Raw genomic sequence first — 27,706 nt, 5'->3', positions numbered from 1 at the left:
TACATAATTGATTTGTTCGATTGATTGTTTGCACACCTAAACTTTAAAGTAGAGTTCCATGTTGTAATGATGACACAAAACAAGGATGTCTGCAGGCTTCTCTGTGAAATATCTATATTTATCTTCAAGCAAAAATAGCGAAGACAATACCACTTTAATCAAGTTATCTGTACACAGTCTAATGGGCTCATTCAGTAGGAATGTGTGTGTGTGTGTGTGTGTGTGTGTGTGTGTGTGTGTGTGTGTGTGTGTGTGTGTGTGTATGTGTGTGTGCGAGTGTGCGTGTGCGTGTGCGTGTGCGTGTGCGTGTGCGTGTGCGTGTGCGTGTGCGTGTGTGTGTGTGTGTTGTACACCCTCCACCACCCTTACAAAAACACAACAACATAATCTTTTTTCCCTGGACTTTCCCAAACACCCAGAGGAGCATGTGGCTCGTTCCAGAGCCGTACGTCAACACCTAGTCTCTAGTGAAGCGTGTGATGGCCTCTCCGTCTTCTCCCTCTGGTACCACAGTGTCCAGTTACACTCCACGGAGCCTTGTTCCTGCCCTGCTGATCTGCCACGAAACCACGTTTCTTGGTGTTTTAATGTGACCTTTGACCCTCGTTCGACTGTGATGATGCTAAGGGCTTTGTTAACGGGTAACGTGAGCTGCTTTTCCTGCAACATAACATTGGCATTGGTCACAAAGTGATACATTTTACCCTCAACAGCATGCGTGACCTGCTCCACTGAAATTGGTTTGACGTCGCTCAGGCGAACTCAGTTATGTATACCAGCATGCAGAACGGACGCTACGCAGCGCGTATGCAGAGGTGTGTAAAGTAACTAAGTACATTTACTCAAGTACTTTACTCAAATGTTGTCCTATATACAGTATTATCTGTGTTACGGCGATTTGAACCGACAGCAGGCGTGTATAGTAGCCTTAGAGACGAGAGGCGTGTCTAGTACCATAGCTTGGGAGGACGAGGCCGTCCGTTCAGCGTATGGGAAAGTATCCCCATTGGCTTAAAGGACAGCCAATGATCGAAAACATGTCGAGAATATGTCGAGAAATGATTAGTGCTGAGTCTCTTTGTAGACCCGCATTGCATGCTGGTAAAAAATCTCAATATAATAACAACAAAAGTGTGAAAGTTAATAGGTACTTTTTTCTGCACGTGTTGACTTACAGCCGTCATCACTAGTATAGGGGCTGTGCAGCAGTGCAACTAGAAGCAAGTTTTGTCTTACCACTTGAGCTCTATATACTTCATCAAACAACAAATACCAAAAATAGCCGATTTACAAGCTCACAATGCGTTGAATGCGTTAGTGGATCTAGCCTGTAGAGGCTATCTTTGAATAAAATGTGCCCAAAATAGGGACGCCAGGGTTAATGTAGTTATCATACATTTTTGAATGATATTGCTAAATTATGATATTATCAAACATATCACATATCCCAAAAGGAAATAAAATTTTTTTTATTCGGTCAGACCTGAAACAGGGATAAAACCCCACCAGCCATACAAATCTACATATCAAAAGCAGAGGCATAGATTCTTCCCCCCCCTCCCCATACAGTATACTATCTTCACTCAGACACTGAATGTGATTTTTACCTCTGCATGCCACAAGTATGATCTTCAGTGTGTCTGAACAGGAAAGAAAATGTGTTTGCATACAGTGGTGTCTCCATATTCAGAAAGACAGGAGATGATCATATCTGCACCGCAAACAGCTCTATGTCAGATCCTCTGGTCCTAGCTAAATGAGGCCTTTGTTTCTGGACAAAGCCTGTTTGTTTTTGGAAGAAACCCTGCACTGGTCTGTAGTGATCATTGGATTTACCAACCAAAACACAAAGCTCCAGTTCAGTTTCAACTAATTGATTCTTCTTCTAACAGAGAGCAGAGACAAGTGTGTGTGTGTGTGTGTGTGTGTGTGTGTGTGTGTGTGTGTGTGTGTGTGTGTGTGTGTGTGTGTGTGTGTGTGTGTGTGTGTGTGTGTGTGTGTGTGTGTGTGTGGATGTGGATGTGTGTGCGTGTGTGTTTACTTTCAGGGGTCTGTCAGGGGTTTAAAGGAGCACTTCACCCCTGGAAGAAGTTCCAGGGGTGACCACAGGGGGGACCACGGGGGACCACAGCGTATCACTGCCTATAACTTCAACTCCCAGAATGCTTTGGTGCCTTGTGGCAGGGGAGGTTCCATGTGGGTGTGATCTCCAACAATAACATCCAAACAGCATGCCAGTGTCGCCATGTCTGCTTATTATAAGCGGCTTCTTTCTAAAATGTAGTTGATATTTGGGCTTGTTTCCAAATGTTTTGATTGCTGTTTAAACCAGTGGTTCTCAAACATGTTCATGTATTTTTCCACAGACCCCCATCTGAAATTATAATTTGTGGCAGGGAGCCCCTAACAAATATGTGTCAAAAATATTCCACATTTTGAAAAGCAAATAAAAATATTTTGCAAAAAAAAAAAAAATCCACATTTTGGACTTTTTCCCCCTCAAGATTTTTTTGTAAATAGCAGATCTACAAGCTCACAATGGGTTGCGAAGCGTTGTGAGCTTGTAGATCAGCAATTTTCAAATATATAATATCCCATGTCTAGGTAAAGTGCTCTTGGCATAGTTATTTTTCTTTTGGGCTTGTTTTCATAGACCTGGCTGCTTATTTCTCTCACAATATCTGGCAACACTGGCTGTCCTCGCAAACTTCATCTAGTTACATATATGTCCAAGGATTCGTTAGTGATGTCATATCACTGGGACATCCTTAGTATCTTCATGCAGTTTAACTTCCGTGTCGCATAGTATTGACATCACTGTCACATCCTTGGTATTATGATCCTAGCCTTTCGTGACGGTGTTTGTTTACCAGCGCTGCTACTCCACGCTGTATTTTTTCAAGCTTGCGCTTATGAAACACTACACAGGATTATTATTTCATGTCAACATTCAAGTACAACTATCAGAAGATAACTCAGGTAAAGTAATGCCTCACTCTACAAGGGCCGATGGCCGCAGCTAATGGGAGTGGCCGAGTGGGGAAAGAAGGTTGAACAAAGTGTTACGGACACCCCATTGGGGCTGTCTTTTGAGATGGTCTGACTGAGACACGCCGAGACATGTAGTGCGGAAAGGAATGAGACCAATCTCTCATGACGCAAATAACGTCACGAATATTGCGAATATTACTAGATATCTAAAAACACAGATTACTCAAAAAAAAAACCCAGGATCTTGTTTATTGACTCCTAAACTTCATTAAAAGACCGAAAACTTCTTCCAGGGGTGAAGTGCTCCTTTAAGTAAACAGATATGTGATAGAGTAAACAGCAGAGGCTCAGTAAGCCCCTTGCCTCTCACCTCCCCTCTCCTCGTCCATCACACACACACACACACACACACACACACACACACACACACACACACACACACACACACACACACACACACACACACACACACACACACACACACACACACACACACACACACACTCAAAAGCAAACAAGAATAGTCACTAAACTTTACTGATGGTTAACTCATTTGTTATTGATAAGAGGTGTGTGTGTGTGTGTGTGTGTGTGTGTGTGTGTGTGTGTGTGTGTGTGTGTGTGTGTGTGTGTGTGTGTGTGTGTGTGTGTGTGTGTGTGTGTGTGTGTGTGTGTGTGTGTGTGTGTGTGTGTGTGTGGGGAGCCGGCTTAGTTCTGGTCTTCCTGCCAGGTCTCTCTCTATGCAGTAAATCTCTCCACACTGTCTGGCCCAATGCCGGATTAACCATGAACCCTAGCGTCCCTATTCTGGGCATGTCGTAATAGGCGAACATTCGGCAAAAATAGCTGATGTACAAGCTCACAATAAGTAATAAGTACATATCATGTGACAATTTACATGTACAATTTACTGTAGGCATTCAGCAGACACTCTTATTCAGAGACACAAGGTGCGCATAAGTTCTATGAACATTTAGTCAACATGTCAGGTGACATCGGCTCAGTGACTCAAGAAATGACCGAAAATCAGGGGTGAGCTACTGTAGCTTGGAATGTTAATCATCTGAAAAATGATCTGACCAATTAGTGACACTAAAGTCAATTTGATGGCTTCCAGTAGAAGCATTTTGACATTAACACAGTACCAGTCCTTTGGTTGACACTCTAAGCCAGCTAGCCATATGTGAGGACATTAAATGTACTCATTTATTTATACAGTAGTTTGTAATACTAGGCCCAGTGCAGACGCAATAACAAGGAGAACGACTTTGACTGCTGCCGAGTTGCTTTTCTTTTTCTTTTACTTGAGCTCACTGGAACTCGTTCAGACACACCTTAGCCTTACAACTAAGATGGGATGTAAGTGGTATGCAGTTGAGCCCATGAGGTTCCTTCCTATACTCAGTAGGACTCCTCAATGTAGTCCTTCTTACTAGGGCTGGGTGATATGACATCAAATCAGTGTCACCATTACTTAATTATTTTCCTCTATTAAGATGAATACGAGTATTTAAAAGAAATAGTGAAAATCTACAAGCACAGAACGCGTCGTGATGTGACGTGTTGTGAGCTTTTAGATAACTATTTCTGCACGCCACCATTGTACAATGAAGTATAATACAGGGTTTAAGTGGTAAATCAAACGAATCAATTATAGACGTTTATAAAAAAAATCTATTAGACAAAGAAAATTAAATACTTCTCGATTTTTCGATGAACCTACATGAGCAAGATTGTTATTGGTTCTAAATGTCGGTTTCTATATAATCTTTGGTTAATTAACCAGTCTTACTCAGTAGGACTACCCAATCTAGTCCTGGCCTGCCCAAAATAGAATAGAAATTATTGTTTAAAAATAAAATGTCAAAGATGATGATGGGAAAAAGTAGGTGCAGGGGACAGTTTAGAATTTAGAGCGCATTATTTGTTATCTTTCCAACAGGAGAGTTGGAGTCTGATGAGTGTAAGTCTAAAAGACTCCCACACAAATCGACTTTACAGCTCATTTGCGGAATCTGTCAAGAAGAGAAGAGATAAGGGAAGACATATTTGAGAGATGATTTCCTTGCACACCTGCTTGTGGTGTGTGTGTGTGTGTGTGTGTGTGTGTGTGTGTGTGTGTGTGTGTGTGTGTGTGTGTGTGTGTGTGTGTGTGTGTGTGCGCGTGTGCGTGTGCGTGTGCGTGTGTGGCAATCTGCTGGCACACCTGTAGCTGAAAGGAGGAGACATGCTCATTTTCAACTGATGAAAGACAGAACTGGCCTGTAGCTCAGAAAACACACACACACACACACACACACACACATGCATACAGGATATAAAGTTCATGTCGCTTCACTGTTGTCAACATTTCTTTTATCACTTCAAGTTGATAAACAGGTAATTCTAAATGTCACACAGGCGTGTGTGTGCACACACACACACACACACACACACACACACACACACACATACACACACACACACACACACACACACACACACACACACACACACACAGGCGCGCACAAACACAATCTTGGTTTAAAACATGTACTTACATGTTACACTAATGAACCCAACTATCTTCAAAAACAGCACCTCGTCTTTATCACATGTCATCCATCGTATTCTGTATTTCATCGTCATGTATTGTGCATCTGCATGGAGCTTTATGAATAATTATACTAACAAAAACAATATTACTCATTATTAATAATTTGTGCACACACACCCTGCCCCTGGCATTCACATACACAGCAAAATCCCCAGCTAACTAAGTGAAAAAATGGACCCCAATGGACTCATAAGGAATCCGACTGTGTGCAAACATACAACGCAAATCCCATTTTTAGTCATTTTCTAACCCAGCAAAAACGTCTGGACGCAATCGTGAGATACTTGATCTGAACGAACTGCTGAATTTCCACACGCAGTGCCAACATAGCTGGCATCTCTATCATACCTGAGTCAGGTGGGTAACCAGGTAACCTGACCCATTCACTAAAACAATTCCGGCGTCTACAGGACTGCCATGTGGGCCAAAAGTGTTCACTTAATCTGTCCTGGTGTTAAATCATGACAGGCGTCTGTCCCTCCATCAGTCAGTGAGTCAGTCTGTCTGTCTGTCTGTCTGTCTGTCTGTCTGTCTGTCTGTCTGTCTGTCTGTCTGTCTGTCTGTCTGTCTGTCTGTCTGTCTGTCTGTCTGTCTGTCTGTCTGTCTGTCTGTCTGTCTGTCTGTCTGTCTGTCTGTCTGTCCAACACTTTAGTACCAACAAGATATCTAAACTAGAAAATGTGCTCCTCGGAGCACAAGTCTCCGCCAGCAGACTATAGCAATTATATTATCATAGCAATAACTAATGAGATACAGTAGAGTAAAAGATATATACTGTAGTTAAATAAAAAGGTGTATGTTAAAGAAATATTTATTTAAAAAAAAATGATTTAAAAATCATATTTTGTCTTCTAATGTTTAAAAATATTCTACTTTCTACTCTTCTACTTTTTCTTCCAGAGATTGTAGCAATCTTTGCTGTGTCATATTGTAAGCATTCATGGCTAGTCTTCGTCTTTTGTCATTTAGCGATTTTTTGTCTCTGATTAATTTCATTCTTTCTTTATGATTCTTAGCTCTGTTTAATTGAAGCAATGCTCTGTTTACATTGAAGCAATCTATCATATGGGAGTCGTCATAATTGACTGGTTTGTTCAAATACTTGTCTGTCTTCTTCATCTTCATTGTCTTGAACAGTTTCAGCAGTTGATTGGTGTGTTTGATCAGCTTTGGCCTTCTGCGCCTTTGTTTGACCAATGTTAGGTGTTCTCAGAGGGACACACACACGCACGGACGGGTGATTTGGACTAGAAGATACTGTTCCAATCAAGACTGATTGATCCTGTCTTACCTCGCTTCATAAACGTAAACGGTTTTTTGAAGTGACACACCTATTTATAGAATTGTATTTCGTCATGCATTCCTCTAGCCAATCAAAGGCATTGGTGTCAACATATTAATACGTATTAAGATTTCGGTCTTGTTGTGGGATCAATTCAACTCTAGTCCTCTTCTGTGTTACTGTTGTAGATGAGTATGCTTTCTTAGCTTTGGCCTTCTGCGCCTTTGCTTGACAAATGTCAGGTGTTCTCAAAGGGACACACACACGCACGGACGAGTGATTTGGACTAGAAGATACTGTTCCAATCAAGACTGATTGATCCTGTCTTACCTCGCTTCAAAAACGTAAACGGCTTTTTGAAGTGACACACCTTTTTATTAGGATTGTATTTCGTCATGCGTCCCTCTAGCCAATCAGAGACATTGATGTCAACATATTGACACGTATTAAGAGTTCGGCTTTGTTGTGGGATCATTTCAACTCTAGTCCTCTTCTACGTTACAATTGTAGATGAGTATGCTTTCTTAGCTTTGGCCTTCTGCACCTTTGCTTGACCAATGTTAGGTGTTCTCAGAGGGAAACGCACACGCACAGACGGGTGACTTGGACTTACTGAAGGTACTGTTCCAATCAAGTCTGATTGATCCTGTTTTACCTCACTTCAAAAAGTAAGGGCTTTTTGAAGTGACACACCTATTTATAGAATTTTATTTCGTCACGCGTCCCTCTAGCCAATCAGAGGCATTGGTGTCAACAAATTGACACGTGTCACGTGGAGCTTGCCCAATGTTAGCTTGGCTAACAATGTTTGCTCACACAAAGCGAAAACATATTCTCCACCTTCGGCGGAGACAACAAAGCGAAAACATATTCTCCACCTTCGGCGGAGACAAAAAAGCAAATGGCTGGATTGTAATTGAATTTTCTGTGCACCTTCATCCTTCTCGGAGGACGAACCCTACTATGTTGGGGACTCCATCCATGACCTTTCCTCTAGTCTAGCGCCACCATTAGGCCACATTTTCCATTTGTCATTTTACAATACAGTATGTGTTCAGTGAATATACAATATAACCCCCCCCCCATTCTGGCACTAATAATAATTTTAAGTAACATTTGAGGGCTTTTACGATGGTAATATAAACTTGTCTGGTTGTGTGTAAGGAGCAGCATTGCCTCTAGGATCTGTTATCGAGGCTTTTAGACTCTTTTATTAATATACATCTTGATTATCTGAACTGCTGCTCCACTCAGTACACAGTCTAACATTTTGGACTGATGTTGTCTCTAAAATACATCTCTCCCGTATCCCTCACTCCCCCTGTCTGTCTGTCTGTCTGTCTGTCTGTCTGGTGCAAACTAAAGACCATGAATGTACAGGTTGTGTTATTCATGCCCCTGGCAGATAAAAGACTTTCGTCTCTTGACTGTCACAAGGCTGACAGAGATGAGCAGTGAGCCACAGGCCAAAGCTGTCAACACTACATACAGGAGGGGGAGAGAGAGAGAGAGAGAGAGAGGGGGGGGGGGGGTTAAGGGAGTGGGCAGGTTAAGAGAGGAGATGTATAAAAGAAGGGGAGGAGAGAACAGAGAAGTGAAGTTAAGAAATGTTAAGTAGGAGGAGAGACTCAAATGAAGATTCTTCAGATACCTCAGAAAGGATTAAAAATATTTAATGCCAAACTGCAGTGTGGAATGCAGAGAGACACTGGCACCATATTATTAGTTTGTTCCAGAAGTGACATGCCTTTGACTTGCCTACGAACGTAATAAATCAACAATGGGCTAGGTTATGTACAGTATGAAGTATGTGTGTGGTGCGTGCAGTGCATGTGTGTGTGTGTGTGTGTGTGTGTGTGTGTGTGTGTGTGTGTGTGTGTGTGTGTGTGTGTGTGTGCGGTGCTTTGTCTATCCTTGAGTGGACTAACATTTTTTGATATATATTGTTGCCTGGTGTTAAATTATAATCACTGCTCTGCATGCATATTATCCCACTGTGTTTTAAATATATTGCATACAGTGTCTGGCCATGCCTTCGTTTGAAACCCTCTTCAAAAAATGTTTGGATCTTGTATGCTACTGTATCTATGTAGATCCAAATAAAAGTATTCAAATGTGTGTGTGTGTGTGTGTGTGTGTGCTCATGCATGTACACGCACACGTTTGTTTCTATTTGATATATTCACTAATCACTACATATATTTAGTACAAGCTGATAATGCGGCGCTTTGCGTTGTGTTATGTGCTTGCCGTTATTGTGCTGACAACGTGTCACCTTATGCGTTGATCAGTGTGTTCAGGTTTTGGTACCCAGCATTGGCCGGTGTGTGGTTGAAATACCCCCCCCCCCCCCCCATCTCACTCTCCCATCCTTTTCCTTTCCCTCTCACTCTCCCTCCCTCTCCCTCTCTCTCTTCCTCCCTGTCCCTCTCTGTCTCTCTGTCTTTCTGTCTCTCTGTCTCTCTGTCTCTCTATCTGTCTCTCTGTCTCTCTGTCTCTCTGTCTTTCTCTCTCTCTCTGGTCTGACATCACACACAACAGAAACTGTTGCCTAAAGGCCAGTCCACACCAATGCAACTCCTTGCAACTGCAACAATTATGCCCAAATGGCACCGGTCTGCAACTGGTCAGTCCAGACCGCTGCAAATGTCTTGCAACTGGTTGCAAGTTGCGACTAGTTGCATTGGTATGGACTGGGCTTTTAACAACACTGAATTGCGCTGACGTCAACCGTTACGTTCCAAAACCGATTTATGCTGACATTCGAGCTCGGGCATGTCCATATTTGGCCACAATCCACTAACCTGCCCGCCCGCCGCAGACACACAACTTGAACTTTATGGATATATTTCTTCTAAGAACACTATTACAGCTATATAATTTTATCACCCAGACAATTGGTGAGGGTGATACATACAGATATGTAAGCTATAGATGCGTATACAACTGTAAAGAAAAAGAGACAGAATTGTGGAAATTGACAATATATAAGAAATGTAAGCACATATTTTCCTACAGTTTTTACTGTTTGTGTTATTGCTGTCACAGTGTCTAGTGTTATTTGTTTTGTTTGTGTTTTTGTGGGAAAGGACAATTATTTTGCTTCTCCTTTCCAACCCTTGGTCATCACTTTCCTCCTTTGACTCAGTTTTCCCCTTCATCCATTCCTCATTTCCCTTCTGTCCTCCTCCTATGTTTAATTCCCATTGCTCTACTTTTCCTTCTGGTTTTATTCCACTGCTCTCCTCCCTTCTCCCTTCAGCTATTACCATTTCCCACTCCGCCCCGGTGCCCTCCTTCGCCTCCTCGCCTCCTGTCTCTCCTTCAGCATGTTTCCATTCCTGGAGGAGGGGGCCCACAGAGTGCAGACAGACGGGGTAACATGAGCCAGGTGTGTGCGACTCGCACTCCGTGAAGCCTAATTTACGGTCCGTCGTGCATGGCTCCTCTGAAGCCTTTGTCCCCGCCTACCTCATTCTGACATCTTCAAACAGTGACACTCAACCACATTTACCCTGGCATCCCTTCTAGACAAAATAATATTTCTTTAAAGATAGCAACAAAAATTGCTTATCTGCAAGTAGGTCTGCTATTTTTGTTATTCATTTTATTATAGTATTCTGTGAGACGCACATATACGGGTATTTGCTGGCCATTGTCTTGGAGGTGCAAACAACACCTGTATCAGCGTCAGAGTTTGTGAGACGGATTGTATACAGTGATATATTTTTTCTGTCCTAGCTCAAAACTATGGTTGCAGTGCAGGGGCGCCGACAGCCGAGTGCTTAAGGAACGTATCACATAGGCTCTGAAAAAAAAGGATTGCAGTGCAGGGACCTGCAACATGAAAAATGAAGACGCGATCTCCGAACAATCCATTCTACAAGCTCCTGAGCCAAATAAAGAGCCAGAAATCCACCTCCATTTGACATAGGTTTCTTTCCCCTATTCGTACGTACTAGGGCTGTGATGTCATTATAGCTAAAAGAATACAGGGCTTAAGTGGTTAACTTGTAAAACACACTGAAAACCTACTCGCCTTGAAACAGGTTTTGATGATATGCCTGTAGGTGGGTGCGTGTACATGTATGTTTGTGATGCCGTTTATACCTGTACATTGGTGTGTGTGTGTGTGTGTGTGTGTGTGTGTGTGTGTGTGTGTGTGCGTGTGCGTGTGCGTGTGTGTGTGTGTGTGCATGTCACCCTAACCGTAGGATACAAGGTTTTGGGCGTGTGGCGCGCAGCAGCTTAGCGTCTGCCTTGCCGAGTTAGGTTTCTGCCGGAGCGTGTCAGAGTTGTACTGCTGTGGTAATAGTGTGGAATGTGTTGTTGATGGATTTGCTGGAGGGCCCCAAGAATAAAGGTCAATAGTTGTCGCAAGGCCTTGGAGATTTGTTTTACTGTATGCTGTATGTATGTGTGTGTGTGTGTGTGTGTGTGTGTGTGTGTGTGTGTGTGTGTGTGTGCGTGTGCGTGTGTGTGTGTGTGTGTTGTGTGTCTGTTCTTGTTTATGTGTGTAGGCTGTGCGTGTGTGTGTGTGCGCATGTGTGAATGTGCCTATATGCCTGTGCTTACTCGGTTCTTGCCACTCAAAAGCAACGGCTCTAAATATCAGATTGCAAGCTTTGTTCGCAGAATTTTAGCTCTAGGTTTTTGGGGTTAAACTCTTCTTAATGCAGATTTAAGTTGTTAAAGTGTTTGTACAGCTAATCTCCACAGGCAAGGGGTAATGGGATATTCCACTTTGGGGAGTTTGATGGGCGGGTGGGGGTGGTTGAGGGTTGTACCACTGAATCATGTCCCCGTTGGTCTGCATAAAAGTGAAGTAATCTCCTTATAGACCCACTTTCCGATACGATTTATGACCCTTTCTCTTTACACTGCTCATACCTCCATATCTCTTCCCCCCCCCCCCCCCCTCCTATATACAATAAATTCTCCCCACCACTACCTCCCTCCTCCTCAACTCACACGTTTGCTCCGCTCTCTCACCAGACTTTCCTCCACGCACCCCATTTTCTGGATGCTTTTATCCAAAGTGACTTACAGCGGCATGAGTGAGACCCATGCAACCAGCCAGGAGCACTCAGTCTCCTACAGTACTTTAACTCATCTCACACCTCATTCTCTTCCTTTCCTTCCAAGAGCACGAGTTGTTTTGATGTTTCAAACACTCACCCCTGAGAGATATGATGAGATAAAAGAGGAAAAAGGGGTCTTAAGTCTGTGTTGTTGTAGCTCTGATGAAGGACCATTTCCTCCAAGGAGGGGATTTTCACATCTCCCTCACCGCACCATGTAAGAACTACACTCGTAAGAAATTACTGTATGTATTCGTTTTTGAACACATTTGTGTGTTCAAAAGAATACATACTTGTATATTAATACATGGCATATATTAATATATGTAGACTCAACTTAGGCTCTTTGACCCAAAGAAACTATACAAACGGTACTTGTATTGAAATTTACATGTCTTTGAGTCTTTCATGTCATGTTGCTACTTGTATTGGTCCTCTAGTCAGTTGCGGGAGAATACTGCGATTGTGTGAGTTTCACACGTCTGTCATGTTGTCCAAGGAGCATCTCAGGCTTTCTTTAATACTGTACAGTGGTTTGGTTGAAAGGAGGTAGTCCTCAGCTACTAGCCATTAGCTCACTTAATTTGTGACACTTCACTCTCTGCTCCCTCAGCCAATCTCTCTCTCTCTCTCTCTCTCTCTCTCTCTCTCTCTCTCTCTCTCTCTCTCTCTCTCTCTCTCTCTCTCTCTCTCTCTCTCTCTCCCTGATCTCTCCCTCCTATCAAGAAAGAGGACAAAAGTTTATGTGGGGCTCCCCATGTCATGGTGAGAGATGGCCGCAGAGCATTGTGGGTAACAGAATCCAGCTGTGTTGTGGAAGTATTAACTGCATACATTTGACCACAAAAAAACATCTGTGCACGAATGTGTGTGCGCTCGCACATGTGTGCGACGTATTACATGCATGTATACTGCATGTGTGTAAAAGCACATGTGCTGTGCTTAGCATTTCTTTGGGCAGTTGCAGTGTACAGTTTTATATCATTATTGTGTCAGCGGGGGTTTTCTGTCATCACATGGCCTTATCTATATTCATACAAATAACTTAAGTATTCCAGATGTTTTAAAGAAAGCACACATTCACGTTATTTTGTAGAGGAGCCAAGGTACCCATATTTAACAGCTCCTATTGATGTGTCTTCAGCATAACTTGGACTATAAATCCATATAAAATATTATGGCTCCACATGTCATTAGACTGACCAGAGTTTCTCTTGTTAATCTCTGACATTTACACCAGACTAATATGCACGGGGGCAGACTGATCTGTCCCAGATTTGCGTTGTGGGCAGACTGGGCACCCATACTAATAGAGAATGTAATAACCAGTGGTGGAAAAAGTACTAAAATGTTTTACTTAAGTAAAAGTATCAATACTCCAATGTAAGAACACTCTGTTACAAGTGAAAGTCCAGTAATCACAATTCACTTGAGTAAAAGTACAAAAGTATTGGCATCAAAATATACTAAAGTATACCAAAAGTAAAAGTACTCATTATGCAGAACGTTCCGTTTCACAAGTTATCATTATGTTTAAAATGTATTAAAATCTTTTGAAAATAGCAGATGTACAAGCTCACAACGTGTCGCGATGCGACACGTTGAGAGCTTGAAGATCGGCAAATAGCCAAAGTTTAAATAGGGCTGAATTGGGTGTTTTGTAATAAATATCAAAATCTAGTAACTAGTAACTAGTAACTAGTAGCTAGTAACTAGTAGCTAGTAGCTAGTAACTAGTAACTAGTAACTAGTAACTAGTAACTAGTAACTAAAGTTTTAAAAAGTTGTAGTCTGTAGTGGAGTAAAAGTACAATATTTGTCTCTGAGATGTAGTGGAGTAGAAGTAAAAGTATAGACAATTGGGAATACTCCAGTAAAGTAAGAATACCTCAAAATTGTACTTAAGTACAGTACTTGAGTACATGTACTTACTTTCCACAACTGGTAATAACAACAACAAAAAAGGCAGAGCTGGTAAAACTGGCCTGTGCAGACTGGGTGGGCTCTAAGCTTTTCAACCACCATGTCCAACAACTAGCCTGGAATCCAGACTGATTTGCTACGTACGGTGGATTTTTTGACTGACGCTATTCAGTCTGGCCAGGGTCCTATTTGACTCGTATTTACAAACGTCACCAATTACATAGGGAAGTCAGGAAGTAACCCGAGCTTTACATTGGAAAACACTGGTCCCCGACAGGCCAATCAGAAGCAGCGGGCCGTTTCCTCCCATTTGTGCACATTCGTAGCAATCAGTCTGGATTCCAGGCTATCCAACAACATCAAGCAGATGGTATGTATACCTAAAGGCCTGATTATGTTTGCTGCGTCCATGTAGGCGTGAGCTCTCCGCAGACAGCAGATGATACTACAATTTGTTGACTGCAGATGCGCACGTGTTCAAGAACGACATGGGTTGCACTCAATATAAGGGCAAGGCATAACCTAATAGCAAGTGGTTTACTGTCCTAGTTTTACTTTATCTTTCGTCAATTATTGCTATGCATTCCAGTTATCCTCTGAGTCTGAAGACCTAAGAATGTAATAACTTCCTTCAGCAAAGTTTGAGTATTATTTTTTATGGAGGATTTTATTCTGTATTGCCAACAAACATCACTTCAATTTCAAATCCTTTTTTTGTCATATAATATTATACAGCAGGTAGCAATGGATCTTCTCTCAACCTATTTTTCTTTTCTAGCGCATGTGCAGTCAGTGTGCAGTCAGTGTACAGTCAGTACCCTAACTGTACCGGTCAGTTGTACGCATGGTCATGAAATCTGCGATGCACACGGATGAGCGGGTGAAGAAACCGACGTTATATTACAGGGCTATATGGACACGTTTATACACAGGCACTGCAAGTATAATTTGGCCTGCCAAGCCTCCAGGATGCCCTTATGTTTAAAAAATATATATTCATTTTTGGGGCTTTTTATGCCTTTATTTTTGATAGGACAGTAGGCTGACAGGAAATGGGAAGAGAGAGATGGGGAGTGACACGCAGCAAAGGCCGTCGGGATCGAACTCGAACCCGCGACGCGCTGTCAGGCTACATTGTAGCCTAGGTGCCCGGACTGCTACGCCAGCGGGTCCTGGATGCCCTTATGTTTGCCTGTTCTGACACAGGCCATCCCAAACCGTTAAGAACTAATGTTACCATGTACAATCTATTCATTACGCATCTGACTCTGCAGCACGTGTTTCTGAACTAACAGTTGCAAAGCAGACTGCAGTACGCTCACGCAGTAAGCAGTTTGCCTGTCAAGCAGAAATTAAATCTGTCATCACTTTACGTTAATCTACGCTTGTACGGGAAAGATATGTCTAAAGCGAAGCCAAATTGCCTGTGGAAATTCACAAGCGGAAACTTAGCAACTATCAACGCATGGTGAATCATTTCCTTTTTAACTCTCATGTATCTCTCATTTTTTCATTTCACTCATTCTTCCTGTCGTTCCCACTATTCTTTCTTTCATCTCGTTTCTTTTCTGAAACACAGCCCATTCATTCATTCTATGCTGATTCTATTCGCTGCCAGTCATATGTTTTTATGCAGTTACAGTATCATGCCAACAATGATGAATAATTACGTTTGCCTATTATTGTACTAAATGTGACTGCATACAAACAGTAATCCGGATGCCCTTCAGGGCGTAAGTGTGCCTTTAAACCAAGACGTACTCCAAACAAAAGAGGTCATATGTCTCCTTTGAATTCCCTATCATAACCAGAATTCTCTGACTCACATGCTGCAATCAGTATGTGTGTGTGTGTGTGTGTGTGTGTGTGTGTGTGTGTGTGTGTGTGTGTGTGTGTGTGTGTGTGTGTGTGTGTGTGTGTGTGTGTGTGTGTGTGTGTGTGTGTGTGTGTGTGTGTGTGTGTGTGTGTGTGTGTGTGTGTGTGTGTGGGGGTGTGTGTGTGTGTGTGTGTGTGTGTGTGCCTGCGTGCATGTGTGTGTGTAAATATGTGTGTGTGTGTTTTTGGCTTTGTGAGAATAATAGTGATGATAATAACTGAGATTACTTCTACAAATGTCCTTCTAGCTGATCAGACAAACTGGCTAGGTGACTTTGAGGTTGTGCTGCCTTTGTTATTACAGTACTGTATGTTTATGTTCAACCCCACAGGTGTATGCCTGCAGGCTTTTCACACTTGGCTGTTAATCCAAAAATAATTGACAATCTGAAACTGGTATAACCATTTCTATTAGTTATATTGCAAATGAATAAAACAAACTTAACAAAATAAAAATAAAACAGAATTGCTCAATTGCACCATTATAAAGAGATTGTTTTAACAATTGATTAGATCAGTGCAATGAACATCTGCTGAAACGGTGTGGAAAAACATTACAGGGTATAGGTAATTCACCCATCACTGTTTATTTGATCTAAAATTACTGTATTATTCTAAAACAAGCCATTGCAATTTGCGCATCGCATCAATATGCCTGGAACAATAGTTACTTTCTAACTACTACATTTCAAACTAACTTTTTAACATGAAGAGGGCTTTTAACGATACAGTGAGTTTTAGCCAACGTTGACAAAAATATTCAGGTACATTCTGCAACATTTACTGAATATGGAAAAAATATAAACACAAAATATATATATTTTAAAATGTTAGCTGCTTAGGCTACTTTAGGCTACTTTATTTAGATATTTGTCACATAGTACACAACAACAATGCAAGACACAAAATCACAGGAAAAAATAAACGAAGAAAAAAAGGCCAGAAAGAATGGCATAATACTGTCCGTAAGTGAAGGATGCACTATAGCAGCCAGACATCCAGATCACATACTCAACTATTGTCAAGCAATGCCAGGAATGACATCCACATGTTCTGGAACTCAGCTTGTGTATTATGTCCGTCATGACGAATTTGTTCCATTATGCGGCCGATCTTGACAATGGAAAATTACATGTATCAATGGTCTGGTCCTTTAAATCTGTTCCGTCAAGGCTACAGTATGTAACCTGAATATCAGCGTTTTCCATTACTCTGTGCATCTCAGACGCACGCACTCACGCACGCACGCACGCACGCACGCACGCACGCACGCACGCACGCACGCACGTACGCACGCACGCACGCACGCACGCACGCACGCACGCACGCACGCACGCACGCACGCACGCACGCACGCACACACACACACACACACACACACACAAACACACTTTTCACCTGGCCTCCGCTTCCCCTCCTCTCTTGTTCTTGCTCTTGATGAAGATGGATTTTCTAGGGATATTGCAAATTCCAGCCATGCTGGGCCAGCTCAGATCAGGCTCTCTGTGGGTTATGAGGGAGAGGGAGATGAATGGAGGAGACAGAGGAGAAGGAAGGGAGGGACGGGGGGCTCGGGGGGGGGGTATAGGAGGCATGGGGCCGGAGGTACGCTCCTGGCTTTAATGAAACATCTCGGGTTTCTCTCTTCAACTTCCACCCCGGGAGTCTTGGAAAGGGCAGCGGGTGGAGAGCAGGAGCGCAGGGTTCACGGACACAAACCAGGTCAGAGAGGAGGAAGAGAGCGGAATGAAAGGGAGAAAGACACATGGAGGCAGAGTGACAGAGAGGTGTCATGCTTGTACAGTTTTGACCCGACGAAGAGCCTTGGCTCGAAACGTCATTAAATAGCAGTGGAGCAGATGAGTGTGCGGGTTCATCCTTTTTCTTTTTCTTCATGATGCTTTCCGACCAAGTACCTCAACCAAGTGATGTGCGTATTCTATTAGCTTTTGTATGCTTGGATGTTACAAATGAGTTAGTATCTGTACACACTACTCAGTCAAATTCTCAGTGTTCATTTAACTCTGAGATTGGTTTCATTTGTTTACTTTCTGAGTTACAAACGGTAAATCAACCCTGAGGATTTTACTGTGTACATATATTTTCATCAGATTGTTTTATTCACTAAATTGTGTACTAATGTAACCAAATGGGCCCGCTTTACCTCCTGACCCATTGCTGACCTTTATATATGAGTGGGCATTAGTGTGGTTGCGTGTTTGTGTATGCGTGCATAAATGTGTTGCACGTTAGGCCACAGCCTTGTCTAAGTGAAATTTCAACCCATCTCCAGAATAGGACCAAGTGTCCAAAACCAGGTCTTATCAGATATGAGATAGTCCTGATAGGATGAGACCTCGAGTCTTTCCGTGGAGAGGAGATATGGGTAGAGGTTTGCCTTGCTAATTAAATTCAAAGGGTTCCTTGACCTGAATCCATTGCTATCAGTCAGATATATACAAAACCTCATTTGAACTATTTATAAATACCCGGGTCTGCCTTCACGCAAACCTCTAACGCAGTGTTCATTTATCCATTGGTAACTCCAAGAGTCTACAATTGTGCAATTAATGCAGCCAGTTATTGAGATGAGAACCTGGAAAAAAGGAGACCTGCAGGGTTCCTCAAAGGAGGTGTGATCAAAGCTAGCTTTAGTTTAGCAAAAATATGTCCAGTGCTGTTTGGAAACCTCGGTAAGCCCCAGTCAGGGTCATGAAGTGAAAGTCCCCATGCACGCCTGTTTATTATTCCAACACTGATTCGCTATCGCTGAGTTTAAGAGCAGGCTTAAGCGTTTCACACTGTTTTCTTTTGAGAGCATACAGTTATGAATTCCAGTGTAACCTTATAGCCATTGGATGTAAGTAAGTCTATAATAGATCAATAGAATGTAAATCCTTCGTTAACTTACTTAATTTCCTGTTTCTTTCTTTCATTCATTCTTTCTTTCTTTCTTTCTTTCTTTCTTTCTTTCTTTCTTTCTTTCTTTCTTTCTTTCTTTCTTTCTTTCTTTCTCTTGCTCTCACTCTCATTCTTTCCCTCTCTCTCTCTCTCTCTCTCTCTCTCTCTCTCTCTCTCTCTCTCTCTCTCTCTCCCTCCCTCTCTTTCCCCCTTCCTCTAATTTCCTGTATATGGCGCCCATGTGTTTGCTAACGTGTGTGGGCGAGTAAATGTGACTGAGGATGTGATTGAGTGTGCATGTGTTTGTATGAAGGAACTCTGTGTGTGCGCACGTGTGTGCGCACACGTGTGTGTGTGTGTGTGTGTGTGTGTGTGTGTGTGTGTGTGTGTGTGTGTGTGTGTGTGTGTGTGTGTGTGTGTGTGTGTGTGTGTGTGTCTCTACGATGTTTGTATGTAGTAACTGTGTGGCTGTGGGTGTCCAGCCGTTTTAAGGGAGACTGGGTTTCACGGGCTGGAGACTGTGCCATAAACACAGGGAAGAGGCTGAACACGCTTCTCACTTACCCCAGATTAGGTCATACTGGGTGGGCTACGCTACGCCTTTGCCATGGCCTGTAGGTCCTGTGCCAAGCAGAGAGCGGAGGTGTGTGCTCGTTTAGAGAGTTTACAATGGTGAAGCACTGTTTGAGTGGGCAATAAATAAATCAATAAAATGAATAATAAAAGCAAATAAATCATGATTTTAAGAACTGTTAAGCACATTAATCCTGTGTCCCTACTTTTGGCTTGTCATATAATTATTTCATCATACAATTCTCAAAAGATTTTTTTAAATGTTTCAAGATGTTTCAAGATCTTTAAAAAAAAAAGAATCTGATGATTTTCTAAACTATTTATTTATATTTTGAAAGTAGCAAATCTACAAGCTCACAATGCAGAGCTATTTGACACGTTGTGCACTTGTAGTAGAAAGTAGTAGAAAGTATAACATTGAAATTTAACATTGCAATGCTTATTAATCATAATTTCCCTCTTTCTTTCACTTTCAGAGGCTCCAGGCTGAGACCACCATGGCACCCTTTTTTCTGCTCCTTCCCCTCCTCCTCCTCCTCTCCTCAGGCGTGGTCTCGTCCAGTGACTGTCCAGTGGACTGCAACTGCATGCCCCAGGACTCCATTTTCTGTATCCAGCGGCGCTCCACCACGGTGCCCCGCAATCTCCCCACCACCACCAGACAGCTCTATGTGTTCCAGAACGGCATCGACACGCTGGTGAAAGATGACTTCACAGGCCTGGAGGAGCTGGAGCTGCTGGACCTGAGTCAGAATGAACTGATGGAGGTTCCAGATGGTGTTTTCGAGACACTGTCCACACTGAAGAACTTGGATTTGTCTTCTAACTTCATCACCCATGTTTCCAAGGACTGTTTTTCAGGGCTGGTGCAGCTGGAGAGGTTGTATCTTCACGCCAACCGTATCCAGAGCATCCATTCGGAGGCTTTCAAAAGTCTGGACATGCTGCTAGAGCTGAAGCTCCAACAGAACCAGCTGACCTCTCTGCCAGCCCTCCATCTCCCCAAGCTTCTGCTTCTGGACCTCAGCTCCAACAACCTGCCAGCCCTGGGCCCCTCCGACCTCCAGACCCCCCACCTCGAGTCCCTCAAAGTCGCTTCTCTGGGGCTCACCTACTTGGATGAGAATCTGATGGCTTCCCTGGGGAACCTCCATGACCTGGATATTTCCCAAAACCAGCTGGTGGAGCTACCCCAGGCTCTGAAACATGGAGCCCTGAAGGGGCTGATCAGGCTCAGCCTCGCTGCCAACCCCCTTGGGGAGCTCAGGACAGAGGACTTCCAGAAGCTGGCGGGACTCCAGGAATTGGACCTGAGTGGACTAAACCTCCAAGGATTCCCCCAAGGTTTCTTCCAGACCTTCCCCAGGTTGGGGCACCTGACAGCGGCCGAGAATCCTTTCAACTGCCTGTGTTCTCTGGCCTGGTTCCCCGTCTGGCTGAAGGACAAGACCATGAATCTTGGGAGACCAGAGGAAACCAGATGCCACTTCCCCCCAGTCAACGCTGGCAAGATGCTAGCAGTATTGGAGCAAAAGGACTTTGGGTGCCCGCCCACCACGACGGTACTGACCAGCTCTCATGGGGAGGAGAGCACTCCTGTGCCCCCGCAGCCCACCACCTCCCCAGAGACCACCCGTACTAATGCCATCCCTCCACCCAGTGACGACCCTCCTTCGAAACCAGACAACCACCCACTTCCACCGATGCCACCGGCCTCCCCTAGCTCCACCAACAGGGAGCATGAGGAATATATCTGCCCGCCGAACATCTGTCTCAATGGAGGCACGTGCCGCTTCGACCCCCTGGGTCAGCTGGTCTGCATGTGTGATCCGAGAACCTCCGGCCTCTACTGTGAGAACGTGGAGGACGTCCCGGAACCACCGAAACCATCCGCCACAGAAGTCTCGGTGGTTTCCCTGATGACGACGATGGAACCCGATGCCATCAGCTCTCGCCAGGTGACGTCCACTTCTATCCTCCTCGACCTGCACCGCTTCATCGAGACAAGACCCCACATACGCGGCATTAGGTTGACGTACCGCAACCTCTCGGGGCCCGACCGCCGCCCCATGTTCCTCAGTGTCCCGGCGTCCTACCCAGAGTACACCCTGCGAGGCCTGCGGCCCAATTGTACGTACTCGGTCTGTGCCAGTCCGCTGGGTGAGCGAATCAACGGCAGGGCTAATGGCTCCGTGGAAACGGGGTTGTGTACGGAGGCACGCACCGCAGGGGTCCAAGCTACGTCTTCCGAGCCATGGGCTCTCGACAGCCCGAGCCAGCTGAACTACACACTCATCCCTGCCCTCGCTGCCCTGGCCCTGGTGCTGGTAGTGGCGGTGGTAGCCGGGGCGGTCATCTGCCTGCGGAGGAGAAGGCGGGCTAAAGCCGACATGGAGCTGGAGCTCGGCCCGGCTGAGCCCGATCCCATGGAATTGGAGGGAGTCAAGGCCTGCATGGAGAACGGAGGAAATGGGACTCTACCCCACAAACAGCCAGACATTGATCGCTGTCACACACCCCATGCGCCCCTCTCCTTGCAACCGAATGGGGTTTTAGAATATGAGGTTCCACTTATGCAAGAACACTCGACATCGAATAATAATGTAGGGGCCTTGAAACCCTCTTATTTCTAAGATTCCATGCACTGACTTTGAGAGATGTGGGCGAGTGGACTCGCATGTTGGAGGTCACAGAACCCCCCCCCCCCCCCCACCCAACTGCCCCCCAAAGGTTCATATAATGGGATAATAAAGCAATGCTTTTTTGAAGTCGTCCAGATGAATCCGAGGGTGGTACATCCCAACCAAGTATTTAAACTTAGTGCAATCATCAACAACAAGGGTCTAAGTAGCAGGCTGAAAATGGAAGTGCCTTTTTGCATTCACACGTAATTCTCAACTTATTTTTCTAAGTTGCTTCGTTGATGTAAATTAACTGCATTTGAATGAGCTGCAATCCTGTTGGCGGATTTGGGAGAGACAGTGTGTGTGTGTGTGTGTGTGTGTGTGTGTGTGTGTGTGTGTGTGTGTGTGTGTGTGTGTGCGTGTGCGTGTGTCTTAGAGGCTGGACTATGAAGCTGGAGGGTATGGCAGTGAAATAAATGAAAACAGTGACGTCCATGAAAGGACATGTGCGTAGATTCAACTGTGCCACATGTCTTGGTACAAAACACGTTTTCTCAACTGTCCAAATGGGGGGAAACTGCACTGAAAAAGAGATTCTTTTCTTCAGAGTCTGAACCAAGAACTGATATAAAAATGGTTATAGTGGTTCTGTGAGAAGCTACAACAACATACGAAACCCTACAACTGGTTATTTTACTAATCATTGGCCATGCAACACAGGTACCGCATATTGTAAAACGGAGCATTACAAATGGAAGAGTTGCATGCTTTCCTTTCTTAAACTGAACTATGTGCTTTGCACTTTGTCTCGGCACCAAGATAGGGGGGATGTGTGTAAAATTGATCACAAACCATTATGGAAGATACATTTGCTGTGAAATATAAATGAATGAAATGAAGAGACATTGAGAATGGACTATCTTTGGCTTGCATAGTGTCTTTTTTTTTTTTTTGCTGTGATACTATGTGCAGGCTTTGTTATGATGACGTGTTTCTGTGATGTCTATTCTGTATTTTTTATCATGTATTTGCTCTTTTTTCCAGTGTTGCTATTGTTACTAATGTGGATGTGTTATGAATTGTCGCTCCCTCGAAAAAGCCTGTTCAAAGTCATCATTGAGTGGATTGTTGTAAATATGCTTAGATCCATATAGCAAAGACACATTTTCATTTCATTGCACAGAGTGAAAGGGTCAAAACAAATGTCTTCTATGTCAAATAGGAAATTGGGTGCCTTGAACACATGCCCAAAATATGGATGATTTAGGGGTGTTAACAGTTATTTGCAGTAATCGATTTTTCGATTATAAAAGATAATCAATAGTTGCAGCCCCTCGTATGGTTTACCCCAAACTGCTTGAAGAAGCCACTAAGTGAACACAATCATGCAGAGAATGGGCTCTAACCTCCAGACAGCGCTGCGTAAGGGCATGGTTAAGACAAACCTCAGGCTTTTTTTTTAGCACCAGAGCTCTAAAACTGTAGCTCAAAGCCCTGTCGCCACCAAACCCAAGGCATTAAAGCAGCACACAACTTATGCCAAAAAAAAAAAAGTTCAAGCAAGTTCAAAAAGCTTCAAAGTAAATGTACTATATGTGTTAGTGACTTGTAGGCAGTCATTTCCTCCAGCCACTACAGACCACAACCAGGGTTCCATTTGTAAAAAAAATAACTAAAACCTAAACAAACAAAAAAAGAAAAAAGGGTTGACATTTACCACTTAATTACTTGTACGACAAAATAGCAAAAATAGCCGATCTTCAATCTCACAACGGGTCGCATGGTGATGGGTTGGGAACTTGTTCAACAGCGATTTTCAAAATAACAAATAAATTGTACCGAATGGGATGTCAGCGTTAACAAGGTTAACATAACATGACCGTAAGCAGGGATAAAACGTATCCCCACTGGTGATAAAAATGAATGACCAGAGGGTGGGATATCAAAATCAGAGACATGGATTTCCCCCTCACTCCCCCAGCAAATCAAACCCTGACCAGAACGTTCCTAAGAGATGGCGTCCGTACGCAACAGTCCCAGTAGCTTATCATGTTTGCTCTTTCGCTCTCTATCCTGTTCTGGCTCACTCGCGCTTCTTTCCCTTGTGATTTGTTTTCATCCAATTAATTCATCCCCAGTGTAGGCTATTGGTAATTCTTGGCTGTGTGTTTGTGGACGGTTTTGCTTGCTTGCAACCAACCAGACTATGAAAAGCACACGGACGTAACGCTCAGTTCAATTGTAATTATCCAACGTTCCTGCCTGGGGCTTGGAAAGTCACAAAACTTTCTGCCTTCTGTTTCATATCACATAGCTGAGTGTCATCCTAATCAAGCACAATAAATGCGCACAAATCCATGTTGGTGAAATCGGTACATACAGTAGACATACATGTTTTTATTCATGTTTCACAGTATGACATATTGACGCAGTACAAGGACAATAGAGCCTCTTTGGTTTGGCAGGAGAAAATCACAGAGCCACTGTGACAACGAGTGAACTGAGATGTCATGAAAGTTATCCATGATGCAATATGAACTTTGACAGCTAACAAAAAATGAGCAAGGTTGCAGTTATCTTATCTTTCAGGCAAAGTTGTGTGCCATGTGTCTATGGATGTATAAGTGTAGGTGTGTGTGTGTGTGTGTGTGTGTGTGTGTGTGTGTGTGTGTGTGTGTGTGTGTGTGTGTGTGTGTGTGTGTGTGTGTGTGTGTGTGTGTGTGTGTGTGTGTGTGTGCAGCAGACACATGAATTATGTACATAGCTGTCTGTGGGAGTGTGTGCATGGGTGTATGTACAGTACACAGTAAAATTATCAGTGTTAATTCATACATTTCTAACTGAGAATGGTACAAATGGACCCAACGGGTCTATTAGGTCACATTTGTACACTCTCAGAGTAAACAAAACGAAAACAAACTCAGGATTTTACTGCGTATGTGCATGTCTGTGTGTTGACAGGGGTGTGTTTGTTTATCTTGACAGTATATTGTTAGTTTTATAATTGAATGCACTACAGGCCAATATCAACTGTTCGTCGTTCTTGCTGGCTTCATTATTTTTGCTTTTCTGTCAATATTCCAGTATAAACATAGATTCCAGATGTTCATTGATCTGCTCTCACTCTATATATCAACTGGAAGACTTCCTGCACAGCTTTAGAGAGCTAGAGGGACAGGAAATATTTGAAATATTTTCAATATACTTATTACCTTCCCTGTTTATTTTGGGAAACTTTTTGTCTTTCATGTTTTTGTTTGTTTAAGAATGTACTTGTTTATGATAAAAAAAAGACAGTGATGATGAGGTGAAAATAAGTATTAAAAGACCCAATGTGAAAATGTGTGCATACTGTGTTTTTCATAAAACATTACTACCGCATGAGACTAACCATCTAGTCCTGTGGTTCCCAAACAGTGGGTCGTGGCCCATTTGCGGGTTGCAGACCCATTTTTATGGGTTGTGAGTAAATATCCCTTTATTTTTTGTTTGCTACATTTAGTTTTGAAGTATTATTTCAAAAGATATTTCATGAATTAAAAACAAATACATTTTTCAAATGTTTGACATTTCATGAATAAATCAAGAAGAAATTTCATTAATTATGAAAGAAAATCACACCCAGTGTGAAGAGAGTGGTGCCTTTGATGAGTTAATTAGTGTAACTGGTTGCATCTTTGTGTTGCAATCAGCTGCAGCTGTCCGTGCACATACGGACGGACGGACGGACAGACACACACAAAGTCAGTCCTGAGTGGCTTGAGTGGCTAGCACCACTCAAAAACCTATAAGAAATAGTGCAAATAGCAGATGCGACGTGTTGTGATCTGATCTGCTATTTTCACTAGTATGGGTCTCGGGGAGACATCCAATTTCTCTTTTGGGTCTCGAGCTAAAAAAACCCTGATCTAGTCTACTTTGGGTGTGTGTGTCTTTGTGTGATTGTCCGGGGGTTATCTTGCAAACCACTTGACCGATAAGTGTCAAATTTGTTGTGTACACTGCCAGCACAGCAGTTTTGTATTTTAAGGTCACACTTCATACTGTAGATATGTCATAGATGGAGAGATGACTGACATCACAGACTGGCCAAAAGGAGTCTGACATCTTCATTGGAGCCACGCCGTTCTTATGTGGATCTGGATCCCGAGACCACATGCTTCGATTGTTTTTGTTAGAATATATAAATGACATTAAACCACAAATGACCTGACATGGTCGGTTAAAAAAACATAACATGCATCTTACTTTTGGACTTGAGGAATCAGGGCTAATGTGCTGTGACAAAGACGAAGTCATAGAGGCACATGACCTCCAACAACAACAAGAGTTGATTATTCTTCAGTACCTCATCACACAAAAACCTCAGCATGATGACTTTGTGACGTCATAAGGGTTTGTGGAAAAGGTTAATTTGCTGAATTATATATAGCCAAGAATAGCCAGTGGAAAATCTTACTCACTACACTTTCCAAATGACAGATTACTGACTTTTTTTTCTGGTTACTTAAAGTTATACAATGCAGAATCCCAAATAACGATTTTTAGCAACCTCTGCTGGTCACTACCGTCACTGCATACAATTTCCGTAATCCTCGATTACCCAGAATTCCATTCGTTTTCACCGGAAGCCGGAAGCGTTTCAAAAAGCGATCTTTTAATTGTTTTATACTATCTACGGATCGTTTCTCTTAGCCAGTGGAGCATTAGTTACCATTAGCTGTGCTTTCTTTTTCTGTTCTTTTTCGATCTTCCAATCCTACATTATCTTAACATCAGCGTGAGGTTCCTTTTTGTTATAGCGCGGTAGTTCCTGGCCAAACAGGAAACCGTTGCGGTAGTTCCTGGGGACGTCGGCCACGACGTCATGACGTTGGCCAGGAACGTCATTTCCCCGGGAAAGTCCCCCCAGTCCACTTTCAATAGAAAATATATAAATAAAAGGCTTCCGGGGGTGAAATTCACGGAGTGGGTGTTGTGAAACTTTTGCCACTCGCAAAAGATATACAATTTAACTTTAGTTTTGTTGAAAACGTTACCTAGTATTACTTTAACAGCAGCATTGATGCAGAGGTTTTAATTTACCATGCACTCAGTTTTTCACTTTCATCTTTTAGTTGTTATTACCCAAGTGAACTTACATTGTGGGTCACATTAGGCTACAATACAAACAGTACAGTATATTAAAGGACCATACCAGTGGTCTGGCATGTGTAGCCCACAGTACCCTCCTCCTCCCTCCTCCCTGACGACTTCGCCAACTTCTTTGACAAGAAGGTGAACGATATCCGATCCTCCTTCCCTCCTCTCCCGGCTGATGCCCTGCGCACTACCCACACCCGTCTGCCTTCCACCCCTCCCTCTCTATCTTCATCTACTCCTCTTCCCTCCCCTCCCCCTCTCTATCCCACTTTTCTCCCCTCTCCCCTAACGAGGTCCTTCTCCTTGTTACCTCTAGTCGCCCCACCTCATGCTCCCTGGACCCGGTCCCATCCACTCTGCTGCAGTCCACTGCACCTGAACTTCTTCCCTTCTTAACCCACCTTATTAACACCTCTCTGACGTCTGGCTACTTTCCCTCTGCTTTCAAGACTGCCAGACTCACCCCCCTCCTGAAGAAACCGACACTTGACCCCTCTGAGATCAAGAACTACAGACCGGTTTCCCTTCTATCCTTCCTATCTAAAACTCTCGAATGTGCTGTCTTCAAACAACTGTCCTCGTACCTCCACCAGAACAACCTCCTGGACTCCCACCAGTCTGGGTTCAAAGTGGGTCACTCGACCGAGACTGCCCTCCTGGCAGTGACGGAGTCGCTCCATGCGGCTAGAGCGAACTCTCTCTCCTCCGTCCTGATACT

General features: G+C 43.4%; 1 protein-coding gene across 2 annotated transcripts in view; it reads left to right on the top strand.

Annotated features, from left to right (window-relative positions):
- The window catches only part of LOC308073863 (vasorin-like), a 36,500-nt gene extending 11,313 nt beyond the window's left edge, over positions 1 to 25,187 (top strand). The window contains exons 2-3 of one of the 2 annotated variants that reach the window (XR_013932051.1): positions 19,699 to 24,534; positions 24,590 to 25,187. Coding sequence is in view for 1 of the 2 variants with exons in the window: in XM_080413058.1 (XP_080269184.1) it covers positions 19,720 to 21,855 (2,136 nt within the window). In the remaining variant the exon portion in view is untranslated. Of the gene's footprint in view, positions 1 to 19,698 lie in introns of both variants that reach the window. The other variant, XM_080413058.1, reaches the window with a different exon arrangement.
- The last annotated feature ends 2,519 nt before the right edge of the window (positions 25,188 to 27,706 follow it).

Source organism: Gymnoscopelus braueri, assembly GCF_963280865.1.
Source record: "Gymnoscopelus braueri genome assembly, chromosome: 2".
Taxonomy (NCBI): Eukaryota; Metazoa; Chordata; class Actinopteri; order Myctophiformes; family Myctophidae; genus Gymnoscopelus; species Gymnoscopelus braueri.
Note: the sequence above shows the minus strand (reverse complement) of the source record. Positions and strands in the feature narration are given on the sequence as shown.